Source organism: Anopheles gambiae, chromosome 2 (genome assembly GCF_943734735.2).
Source record: "Anopheles gambiae chromosome 2, idAnoGambNW_F1_1, whole genome shotgun sequence".
NCBI classification, from domain to species: domain Eukaryota; kingdom Metazoa; phylum Arthropoda; class Insecta; order Diptera; family Culicidae; genus Anopheles; species Anopheles gambiae.
Window position 1 is genome coordinate 19,319,800 of NC_064601.1, and position 12,903 is coordinate 19,332,702.

At 46.2% G+C, this 12,903-nt stretch overlaps 1 protein-coding gene across 4 annotated transcripts in view; it reads right to left on the minus strand.

Annotated features, from left to right (window-relative positions):
- Positions 1-5,974: 5,974 nt before the first annotated feature.
- LOC1273644 (neural cell adhesion molecule 1) overlaps positions 5,975-12,903 on the minus strand; it is a 235,028-nt gene continuing 228,099 nt past the window's right edge. For all 4 annotated transcript variants that reach the window (XM_061642366.1, XM_061642364.1, XM_061642365.1 and 1 more), the window contains exons 9-11: positions 12,614-12,794; positions 12,330-12,503; positions 5,975-12,236 (exon numbers count right to left, since the gene is read on the minus strand). In XM_061642366.1, the coding sequence (XP_061498350.1) occupies positions 12,012-12,236; positions 12,330-12,503; positions 12,614-12,794 (580 nt within the window). In that variant the 3' untranslated portion in view covers positions 5,975-12,011. The remainder of the gene's footprint in view (positions 12,237-12,329; positions 12,504-12,613; positions 12,795-12,903) is intronic.

Consider the following 12,903-nt stretch of genomic DNA (forward strand, 5'->3'; position numbering starts at 1 on the left):
AGGGTTGGAGTTGGAATTGCTCCCGGAGAAAGGCGAAAAAAAAAAACTGGAGCAAAAAAGCACTCATCGCTTTACCAGTTCCCTCGTGTGAACCCACCCGGGTCGTTGGGTGTGGATGTGCTTTATTACAATTTTCTTTTCCTACGCTGTGCATAAGTTGTGCACCGAGCGGATGCACAACGACGCACAGGTACTACATGCATTACCACCCAAATACAACCCACTCCGCGCTGTTTCCACTCCAATGGTTGGTGCAAAAGGTGCACCATGTGGGTACACAGACATATAGAAAAAATACACAACCATTGCCAGGAGTACGCACTGCACCGTGTACAGAGAGAAAAAGAGGAAAAGGGAGAGAGAGAAGGAGAGAGAAATCCAAATAATTTATATTGACTTTTAATTTATTGCTGTGGATAAATTTCCGGCTTGTGGAGTGCATTCGTGCATCTTTCTCCCGGTCTCGCTCTCTCTCTCTCTCTCTCTCTCTCTCTCTCTCTCGCTCTTTCATCTCGCAATGGGCGAGGCCTGGGATTCGCAACCACACACTGCAATTGCAGCCCATCGGCATGGGAATGGAGTGGTAGGGGCAAAAAAAAGCAAGCTTTCTGCAGTTCGCCTCCACCTGAGAAGCGTCAGCGTCGAGTCGGCTCGAGTCAGGGTTGGATTGACTTTTCCCCGGCCGTGACGTTGCAGCCGTGCCACAAACGAAGAGGTTAGAGCAGGGTTGGTTTCGAGAGATTACGATCGTTTCAGTGTGTTTACACAACTTTAATTAATCTATAACACGATCTAGGCAGTGGCGATGGTGGCGGCGGCGGTAGCACTAGCGGCAGCAGAATAAATTGCATTTTCTGCAAAACTATCGAGCCGTGTGTGTGTGTGTGTGTGGGGGGGGGGGGGGGGGCGAGCATGTCGGTTTGTTGCGGGTGGCCTTTACCCTTTCCGTGGAAAGGATTTCTCATTTCCGCTTTTTCTTCTGTGGTGATGGTCGGAACGTTCGTCGGACCGGGTTCCCTGCCGGATTGGAAGATGGTTGGCCATTAGGTGCCAAGCCTGAAATGAACCTGAATGCAAGGCAAAAAGTTGCCCGTGAGTATGTGTTGTGCTTGAGAATCTCCCGTTAATTGCAAACTTCAATACGGAAGCGTAAGTTTTCACTCACCACCAGTTTGTGAGTTTGAAAAAGCACTTTAAAAAAGAGGGAGAAAATGGGACATTTCAACACACAAAACACGATAAGGGAAATTCCACTTTTTTTTTCAAAAGATACCGGGCGGAATTGGTGGAACCGGGACCGAAACACCCATGGTGGCGCTCTTAATGATGGCCAGCTGTGCGCGCACCCGTCGAAGGTAATCAAAAATGCATAACCACACATTAACTGTAAGCTCACGCACACCAACACACACACTCACACACACAGGCATACACACATACACTATTCACACAACTTTTCACACCCACTATGCCGGTGGGTGGAGTGAACTTTCCGCGCGATGGGGAGCGGCATTTCGCGGAAGTTGGTGTGTTAAAAATCACATTAAGTTTAATGACGTTTGAAATTGCTACGGTGCGCTACGGTGTGGCGGCAGTGAGGCCCCGCATCACCGGGAGGGGCGGTACGGAGGGGTCGACACGGCCATTGGCCACCCCATTGTACGGTGTAATTGAAATGAAAATTTACAATTCCAATTACCCTCCATTAATGTCGCCGCGGACGCGTTTCGGAAGCGATGGCGATGAAGCTCGCCGAATTTCGATGGCAATTTGGCCGAAATCAATGTGTTGAAGCGTTGTATCCGAGTGGTTTAGGTTTATTTGTTTGTTTGTTTTGGGGGTAATTTTCAGCTTAAAGTGTCTAGTTACAGTGGGGACCATTTCTTGAAAACTCAACACAAGTTATCGTATACTAGTAACCGTTTGTGGAACTGGAATGAAGTGATTGGTGAAATGAAACTGTGAAAATATTTAGGTGCCAGTATTTGCTACTATTTACTAGTTAGGGTCACTTTACGAGTGACAACAGTTAAAACAACTTGGTCGGGTTTAAATTTCGTAAGAACTGCGGCTCTTGATAAAAAAATAATCTGCGATTACTTGAAGAGTTGAAGGCAGTTAGCCTGCTGAAAGTACTGCACAGGACAAAATCGTCTCCGATTGTAGCGCATAAGGAGAAGTTGTAGTGCAAATTACTCTAGTTACTCGCATACTTTCCCGCAAGTGACAAATTATCATTAACTAGTAAGTTTTCACAAACTATTTCCCCGCTGAGTGCTGGTACAAGGTCTGAAGGAAGTTAGTTGCCAGCGACCGAGCAGTTCGGCAAGGTGGTGCTAAGAAGCGCACGGATCTAGTAAAACAACAGTTGGCGGAAAACGGGCAGTAACAATCAGGATGCAAGTACTCGGAAGAACGATGCGAAAATCGGCCCATAATGTCAGTTCAACGCATTCAGCATGCATGATGGAGGCAATGCAAATTGGATTCCGAATGAGTAAAAAAGAGGCTCTTCTACGACTGGGTATTTTTGTTTGTTTAGTAATCCAATTAGTTTGTTTTAAAAGATCTTTATCTAATATTCAGTAAGTTACTTACTTTTTCATCGGTTCAGCGACTCCACAAGGTCATCGGCGCTTATAGAAAATGGCACTGGGAGCTTACGATTAGTCCAATAGATCAGAAACTGGCTCCTCAGGCAACGTTCGAACTCTTGTTCGTACCATTACTAATGCTACACATTTAAAAACTTTAATTAGATAACAGTAATACTCATCAGCTGGGAGCAGTTTGGTGTAAAGTTAGTTTCAATCGAGGATTTTCTATCGGTCGATCCAATAAAACAATCGATAGCGTACCACTTTGTGACTAGTTTTTACCAACATTTCAGAAAGTAACTGTAGCATTAAACCATTTTTAATTAATATTTCTATTCTAAAATATTGTGGCCTTCAAACATCGTTAAAGAAGGTCAACCTGTTTGCAGAAATAGACGGAACTGATGTTTATACTATTCCGAAGCGGACTTTCTAAACTTGTTCCAGACGCTCGTAGAAACCCTGACGAGGTTTCCCTTACTGGAAACGTTGAAATTTCTAGGCCTTACTTTGGGTAGGGGGACATAACAGAACTCTTTAAATCAGAAGTCGATAGAAGTAGTATGGTCATAATCTTATCCTGACTGTCCGAACGAATCTGACTTGCCATGGTCAGAGTTTGTTTTATTTTTACTCATAAGAAGTTAAGGGTTTCGGACATTTGGTTCTGGATTGTATGTTGAAAAGTTATGGTTTTCACTAAGTTAGTCTTTTGTTGACCAGAGCGATGGTTCTTGTCACTAAGTTCCTGTTTTGAGTTTTAATGCATAAACTGTTCCTGCTCATGTTGTGCGTTTCGGTTGTTTTTAATAAGTGTGTCACAGCTGTTATTTGTACGGATTGAGTCGCCTGTACTCTTCCGGATGTGTTGCTATCGTATGATCTGCTTTACTAAATGTGTTATAATGGTGTGGTTTGGCTTTCCAAAGCGTGTTACAATGTGTCTACAGTTGATAGTGTGTATTATAATAAGTTCTGTAGAGCAGATATGCTGCACTATCTTTGCTCGAAGCTAAAATATCATCCTGCAATTGTTGTTTAAGAACAATCGGAACGATCGCTAAAAATATAGACATTCAATGGCCAATCAACCAGTCAAATCAGAAGCCAACTTCAGTGTAAAAGCAACTCACCAAAGCTCGCTCGCCTGCCAGTGCCAATTAGCGCTGTTGATTTATTACATCTGTTAATAAAAAGTAAAATCAACAAAAAAACAAAAAAAAAGCGGAATGAAAAAATACACTCCTCAGCAAAAAGGTCCGATTGCTTTGGAATGTTTGCCTCGGCTGCAGGATTGCTCTCCTACAACCTGCCATAAAAAAGCTTCCCTGGAAGCTTGGAAACGGACGGCAAACACTTAAACGACCACGTTCCAGGAAAGCATCCAGCAGCAGTAAGCATCTCACCTTCACCATCGCACCAAGGGGCTGATTATTTTTGCCACAGTGGCCACTTACTTCCGTTTCCCATTTTCTCACTCACCTTTCCGCTTACCTTCTTCTCTGGCATTACGCCTGTCGATTTGTATCGCTCTTCTTCCATCGACCAACGCACGAATCAATTTTAATTTGCTTACCTTAATCTTGAAGCAACTTCGATCGCCGCCGGGTATACTTAAGATGTTCTTGCCCCACCAAGGCAACACCAGGGAAGAAAGCAAAGCTAGGATTGGGTTCAGTTTGGTTGGTTTTTTCCTTCGCCTCCGACCCTCCCGGAATCGGTGTATCCGAATTCTGAGCCATTTCCCTAGAAAACGATTCCTTTCGAAGGAGGGAGTAGTAGGATGCGTTCGGGGAGGTATGGAATTAATTAACATCCCTTGGATCGGGAGAGTGGTTTATCGTGTCACTTACGGAGCGTGTGCAGCACCAACGTTTGCAATGAGCAACGACGCAACGAGCAAAAACTGATGAAGGCTCTTTAGATGCGCTCTTCCTCCGGACGGAAGTACACTTTTAAATCGAAATGCTTTACTGGCACGACTCCAAATGCCAGCGCATCTTTGGAAAGTTTTCTTCTCATCGTGACACACACACACACGCACATGAGCTGATGGATGTCAACTGATTGCCGTGCACAGGGTTGTACACAGCTGCCGCATCCATCCCTCACCTACTTGGATGGCAGGCGATGCGAAAGACAAACAAAACTCCCAGCATCAACAGACACTCGGCAGTGCTTGAAGCATCTCTTCGGTTGAAGCTTCTGTGCTGTTGTGTTGTGTTTTGATTTGGGTTTTCCTTCGTCTTCGTTGCTTTGCCACCATTTAAATCGAGCAGATTTCCTGGAGCTTTTAGAGCGGAGCTGCCTGCTGCAAGTGAATAGAGCACGTCGGTGCATCGAAACTGAAGATCTGCAAAAAAAACCCCGCAACGTATTGGAATGTGGGCAGCGTACTTACGTCTTACGTTTCCTCGGAGAGCGGTGGGATGAATACGGTACAGAAAATTGCTCGGAATGTTAGGAAAGTGGCTGCAGCCAAACCCTTTGCTTCTCCCCACTGCGCTTGCCCGTCGACAGTCAATAAATGTCCCACTGATGGACCGATGGAGACGAACCCAGTCGCTAGTAGATACGATAGTGAGATGGAAGTAATTGAAGTTTTTCCTTTCAAGTAGCATTCTATCAGCTCGGGTTTCACTTGATGCTAGCGAGAGCGGTACTGAAATGGATTAATTTGGGGCCATTATTGGTGTACACCTTTGGAGGAATCTTATTGGTGCGGGTTTGATTTGATCTTGTGCTTCTTTTCGTGTGTCTTTTCGTGTTGCAGGGATGGCGTCTTACCGAATTGCAGTTTACTTTTGCTTCTGTAAATCTGTAAGGGAACCTAATGGAATATGCTGTTAGGCATGCAAATGATAGCTCCAGTGGGACTAATACTAGCTAATACTAAGGAATTACTTACGCTCGGGATATTGGCATCCTTTCTCAAGACTTTACGATGTTTTGTGCGAACCGATTACAAAAACTACTTGACCGATGTAATTATCGATAGCTCAATATGAGAAGTATAAAGTAATTGTGTGAAAGAATGAAATATAATAACAAAGATAAAAAGTAAAGAAAGTAAATATACAGACCGCTTGAATTAAGATGAACTTATTACACGGATAGAAAATAAAATAGAAAAATAAAGAAAAGAAAACAACAATACGTACAAACATTATACATTATAATTAGCAAAAAAACAAAGCAAAAGATAAAAAATATGTAAAATACATTTTTTTAATAAAAATATTAAAAATACTTTATTTTAAACATTAAAAACACACACACAAAATAAAAAAAGAAATAAGTATAAATCACTTAGAGAAACACACATTTGTTTCCTCAAATCATGCACAACAGCGACGGGGGCGTTGGTTTGGCGTTGGTTTTGTTTTGTATTAATTTTGTTTTTATTTTCCGAATTGTTGTGGACTGGTACAATAATCATACAGGATTTGCGCGTCACGCACGGCCATCTATCCTACGTCATATCCCCGGAGATAGCAGCAGAACGGGACTCGTCTCGGATATCCATTTTCTTCTGTTCTGCCTCTGATCCTTTCTCTACTCCTAATTCTTCTTGCTTGTTTTTTCATTCTTCTACATCTTTTTCTCGCTTTGCCTTGTTTTTCTTCTTCTCTTTTTCCTCCACTTCTGTTTACGTAGTCAACTATCATGATCATCATCACCATCGCTGTCGTGCTGTCAGTTTGCCATTTTGCCTTCACGGCCAGGCTCGTGTACTCTGCCGTCCGCCTTCTCTTCGTTTCTCTCCAGCAGTGGGGACGTATGGTGTGTGCTTCTTTGTTTCCACTTGATTCTGGCGCCCGCAATGTACGATTTTGTTTGTTTGTTTCTTTTTTTTTGTTCACCGCCGGACACCGGAAACCCGGCAGGGCGGGCGGCTTCGTGCGTTTCATTTACCATTAAAGTCAATATTTAATTTGCTTCATATTTTTCCACCTGGCTAGCATCAATCATCATTAAAGTAACTAGTCTGCATGTGTGTTTTGTCGTGTAGGCTGTAATGCCTCAACTGTTACTGCCTTCCTGCTGTGTTAGTTGTTGTTTTGCTTAGCTTTTTTTGCTCTCTCTCTCCCACTACGACACAGCTCCACACAACACAAACACTGTGCTTTTCTTGGTATGGGGGATGGTTTTTGTTTTTTTCTCTCTCTTCCTCTCTGAAATGTTATCTTTACGCTAACGTCTAAATATGTCTTGTGTTATGTGTTTTTAGGCGGCATTCACTCCATCTTAGCCTGCCCCTTCGATGCTGCTCGGCTTCAATTAATTCTACTGGTTTTGCTGCTGCAGCAGTTGCAACTAGACAACTCTTCCCGCGCGTTTTGTGTGTTTTTGCTAGTGTTTTGTTTTCCGTTTTTAGTTTCCTTGTTCTCTTTCTTGCTCTTTCTCTCTCTCTCCTTTTGTCTGTTTTTTTTTCTTCTTTAATTTTGCATTGCTCGCCCTATTTACTATCAAGTAATAGTAGTGTGTAGGTTTTTTAGTGGTACTTACCGTATAAGGGTGCCCTTACGATTTACATGCTGCTCGCCATAGGTACATTCACATATAATATAATACTTAAATATATAAAAAGTCTTCATTTCAAATCTTGCCCCTTGCAGCCACCTACCGCCGCAATGCCGGAGGGGCGCGCCACGACAGTACCACGACACATTCTCCTCTTTTGATGTTTTGGTTTTTGCTTTCATTTGTTTGCTTTGTTTTCTTGTTTTGTTTTATTTTTGTTGTTGTTCTGGTTTACAGTAGCGTTTCGTGTTGTGTTGCTGTTGCTGATTTCTTTCATTTAATTTTGGCTTACATTTTCGAAAGCACACCTAGTGCTATACGCGTTTTTCTTTTGCTAGACACGACCAAAGCCTTTTCTTTAGCTTTGTTTGTCTTGGAGCTTTATTCTACTGTTTTTATTTCTGTTTGTTTGTTTCTTTTGTTCACTTTCACTTTCATTCAACGCATTCAACGTTGATGATGTGGCGTGTTGTGTTAAAAATTGTATCATGAGAAGATAGATAAGTGTGTATGGGTGTGCCTGAACTGTATGAACCATTCACAGCAAAAGTAAGGTGCCACCAATGAGAGTGAAAGAGCGCGGGAAAACCGTGTGACTTCTTACTTTGCTACTTCTTACTTCACACCTCACTGAGCAAAGGAATTTCATCTCATTTTGGTTGATGTTGTTGCCGGTGTCTTCTTCAGCTTCACCTTCGCGACAATGTGTTTGGTGTGGTGAATGAGCAGTTTGTCCGTGTGAGCAGTACGTACGGGGTTTTGTAAATGCTTAATGTCCTACCTGTGCTTCGAAAGTAATTTTGTGTGTATTTTTGGGGGACTTTTTTGTTGTTGTTGCTTTTCTGTTGCGAGTAAATATAGATGTATGTATGTATGTATATTTTTCGTGTGCTATTTACAAGGTGCACGGTGCGTGTCACGCGGACGCTGACGCACACACCGATTGACCGGTGATCCTAGAGCTTTAACTATTAAACACAGACAGACACACATACTTACTGGATGAGATTGCGAGTTGTTGCAGAGCGCGACAACTGTGCTACTATAGGCAATGTACAATGGGGCATTCGGGGCGTTTGGGGCCACATTCCCAAACACGATCCGATTCTTAATTGTTCTACTCGGCCGAAATGGAACGATGCTTGCGAGTGGGACCACAGGGCTTAGTTTCGTTTTTCTTTGAGCAATTATAATGGTAAATGTGAGGGGAGGGGGGGGGGGGGAGGGAGCATTTACCACGAGGGGGGAGGTGGAAGAACATGCAATCTAGACCAACCGCTCTTTTGCTGTCGCATTTCATTGAGCCGTTTTGATTGAGAGGTCGGTTTAAATTTTGGCCCAAAAGATGCTTTGCTTTGCCGTCCGAATGCTGCTACTCGTGGCGCTGCCACCGAAACCCCCTGGGGAAGGGAAAAGGGTTTACGGGGAACGAAAAGTTGGCGCATCCCAAAAACTGAAACCCATCACCAGCAAAACCCATTCATCATGGCCGGCGACGGCAACGGCGGCAACCCAGGGCTTATTCACGGTTGAGTGCATCAAAAGTGCGCGACACTGCTGCAGTTCCCTTTCCACCGACTTTCTTCCCTTTATCTCTTTCTTTGTTTTTTTTTTGCTTTAATGCTGCCATTCCCATTGTGGCTCCAGTTTGCCCCACTGAATGAATGTCACCTCGAACGCTGTGTGACAACACGTTTCCGGGAGGGTTTTTTTTTGTTTTGTTTGGTTGCTTTGGTTCCCCAAATTCTTTATGAAAAGAAAAGGGGTTGCCCGAACATTTCTTGGCATTGGGCGAGAGCTTTCCTGCCAGTGTGTCTCGCTTCCGTGTGTCCCGCCGCACTGCCGGATGCGGACGCAAGATAATGTTGGGCCCGGAAGTTTTATGGACCGGGCCGAAAAACTTTTAACACACCACCGCCGCGCCACACCGCACCACACACACAGCCACACACAGAAGCCGACCGCATTGACGTGTTGGATTCTGGCCGCATGGATCAAGCCCCGATTATCGTGCGAGAAGAAACGTGAAGTGTAAAACGGAAGGATGGATCTGGCACACACACACACACACACACCAACACGCGCATACAAATGGATTAAAAGTATGCGAGGAAAAAAACACGCAGCTGGAAAGAAAAACGCTCAACATAACTTGGAGAAGTTTCCTTTTGGAGAACCGATCCTTTGGGAAAGCCAATGGAGGGGGCCGGGCTTCGGGTGGGGGTAAAGTGTTAAAAACCACACAAAAGAATGTGCAGCCCCGGGAGAGACAAAACGCACGTCAGCAGTGGTCGTTTGACAACAATCATAACGCTCCGTGTCCGTCCGTCAAAAAGGGCGCAAGCGGAATCGTCGCTAATCCTATCCTCGCTGGAAGGCAAGTGCTCACTTCATCGAAACCGAAAAATATCCCCTCAGGGTGGGACTCCGGAAGGTAAGGATCCTCTTTTTGTGTTTAAAATTTTAGTAGAGGAAAATATACTAATTTCGTTTTAAAATTCCTCACCAACCCACGGGGCTGTCTAGCGCACAGCGCAAGTTGTGGTACAATATTTCCCTTTTTCAAATCGATTGGCCCGTTCGATTTGTGATGGTTAGAGCCTGGAACGCGCAACAACTGGACGTGAAGAGGGAGGAGAGGGAGATGGGGACAGAAAGCTGGACAAAGTTTGATAAAGTTTGCCAAATTGTCTACTAACAAAACAGCAGGCGAGCAGTAGCAAAACAACCTCTCCAGCTGCAGGGTGTGATCGTTAGGCAAACTCGAGTTACGATCGGGCCCGCTCCGCATCGCTGTCCTTGTAAGCCTTGTGGGTACAGTAGCTGCCAAACTTGCGCACAGAGAAAACAAAGTGGGTGTATGAGTGGTCTTGGTTTGGCTTGTGTGTGTGTGTGTGTGCCAGGAGCCTCGGTAGGCTGAGTCGATATTGGAAAAATGGTTGGAAAGGCAGCACAGCAGTTCGCTCGTCGAGTGTTTGTATATTTTCACATTTTAATTGATTCTACACTGCCTCCCAAGAAACGGAGACCGAGTGAGAGAGAGAGAGAGAGAGAGAGAGAGAGAGAGAGAGAGAGAAAGGGAGAGAAAGAGATGCATGCAACGATGGAACGATTTTCGGAAAGTTTTCCCCGGCCCACGGTGACGGCATGAGCGTTTCCCCGCGATCCTTTGCAACAATTCCGCCGCTACTCTCCGTGTGTGTGCGATGGGTAATAACTTCGTCATATCTCATTATTGAAACGTTCCGTGGGCGTTTTGGTTAAACGAGGCCCCCCCTCAGGGGGAAAGGTGGCGCCGAACGGCAAAAGGTTGACTTTTTGATAATCAAAACAATGGTTTAAAATGTATTTACAAAAGACAGGCTCCCTCCCGGCGGAGTGTGGGTGTGTGTGTGCGCGTGTACGAGGGGTTCAAAAAGTGGTATCATGTGCTGGCGTTCACACCGTACGGGGAGGGTCGATTGGGCACACGAGTTGTTGGTAGGTCGTAGCGAATCTCTCGCTCGTTCTTTTGACAACGTGAAACGCATATGGCGCACACGCGCGCCACACGAAACACTACACACGAAACGCGCAGCCGAATTGATTTTAATTTGCTTAAGACTTTATCTAAACATTAGCCGCACACACACACACACACACACGGGACACCGGGGACACAACCCGGCATCCAGACATTCGGCAAACTTCTACTGCCAGCACGCCACGCCACGATCGTTGCCGATTCTTTGCCTGTCGTTGTTGCATTAGTAATGATGCCAGCCGATGCTGCTCGTACAACTTTGTTCGCTGTGTCGTGTGTCACAGCGTTTGGCCGTTGTCTGTCACCTATCACGAGCCTGTTCGCTCTGATTTCACGGGCGAGGTGGACCACCGGTGGTGGTGGTAGTACAAGGTACAAGCAAAAGTTTTCGATTTTCCCTAACATTCCCGGCATCCACCTGCTGCTTGGTTGTCCCCTTATGTGCAGGAGGTTCTGTCGCGCCCTCCACGGTTGTGTGTGTGTGTGTGACGCTCAATGAGATGCGTGGCAGATGATGGTGGCGGATCTCTTGCGCCACAGGACATCATGGGAAGGAGTATGCGAGTATATACACGAGAGTTACGGCGGGCCGGCGGTGACCGAATGTGCAAGCATCACTAAAGTTTCTAAGGTGAGCCCTTTCCCTCGATCTCCTAAACTAGTACGAAGTTGGATACACACACCCACACACATATACATCTATACATAATGAAAGGACCGTTCTTTTCAGGCAGGAGTTCGCACACAGAGAAGGAAACGGGGGAAAAGTTCAAAAGCGCACAGAAAATTGCTCTGCGTGTGTGTGTGTGTGCTTTGTATCGAATCTTTGGCATATGTATGGGTGTCCGTTTGCTACATCATCCCCCCTCCCCCCTCTCTGCTTTGATACACAGACACAAGCTTTAGTTTGCCTTGCCAGCCTGTTTTGCCCTCTAGCTAATTATCAAAGTACGGTTCAGTTTTGTCTGCCCGTCACGCGACCGTGCCTGCCAAGGTGGACGTCTTTTCGATTGTTTCGGCTTGGTGTGCGTCTCGGGAGTGTCTGGACCTGTCCTTTCCCTCCAGCCCTCGTTGGAATGTTGGATGATTTGGAATTGCTCATTACAAATTAAGCTGACGGCTGATATTGAAGAAGCATTTTCTGTGCTGGCACGTTCTGATGACGATCGAACACGGCTGCAGTGGGGGGGTTTGTTGAAACGCAGCTCTCGCCCGGGTGCAGCAATCCTCCTTCCCCCGGTTTTTGGTTTATAGTGTCCCCCATTCGGTAAAGAAAACTTACAGTCTAACGTGTCCGCAAACATCGGCTCGCGAACGGGTCGGTTGCTTCGGTCACATCCGGGTGCTGATCGCAATGCTGACGCTGCTTAGTTGCTGACCTTGGAGCGATCGGCAAGCGTGCCACCGTGCAGCAGCAGCCAAGGGATGAGCGTAGCCAGTAGCGTCAGCAGCGTGCAGGCCGTTCCGACCGGTGGTGCGGTCCGGTGTAGCGTGGTGGCCCCCGAGCGCGACGTCGAGCTAGCGACCTGCATCTCCTCCGAGTGTATGTCGGACGTTATTCGCTGCGTGTAGAACTGGAAGATGTCGCTCACCTGTAGCGGGTAAAGTGTGTGTGAGAAAGAGAAGGAAACACGTGCGTTCAGTGATGGAGGAGTTAAAGAGCCCTCTCCCAAAATCCTGCTTACCTCGTTCCAGCCGTAGCGATTTTTCGCCTGCACGATCGCCTCGTACACCGAGCTGTGCTGCAGCCCGCGCAGTGTGAACGCCATCACGTGCGTCAACGGTTCCGATGGGGGCCGGGGGGCGGGCGTTAGGATGACGTCGTGCCATCGGCCAGGCTGCTGGAACGTTTCGTTCATCTGTGGAGCGTTGAGAAAAAAAAATCGGAGAATCGAATCAACAATTTTAGCCAACAAAACAGGGACTCGGTCTTGGCCGGAACATTTTGGGTAGAGAATCAGCCGCTTACCATCAGCTTCCGGTAGAGCAGCCGGACCTCCTGCAGCGGTGGGTAGCTCTCGACTTTCCAGGTCAGGTTAAAGCTGTCTGTAGAGCGGCTCCACGGCGGCGACAGGAAATCGGCCGGTCCTGGCCGCCCCGAAACCTCCATGTACTTCTTCGAACGGCCCAGCGAGTTGTCCGCAACGCAGCTGTGAATGGTGGCGGGAAAAGAAGTGCCAAATCATCAGACAGAAATCGGTCATCCGGTCATCGTAGACACACGACTGGTGCAAGGAGCAAACATTGGCACACATCGAC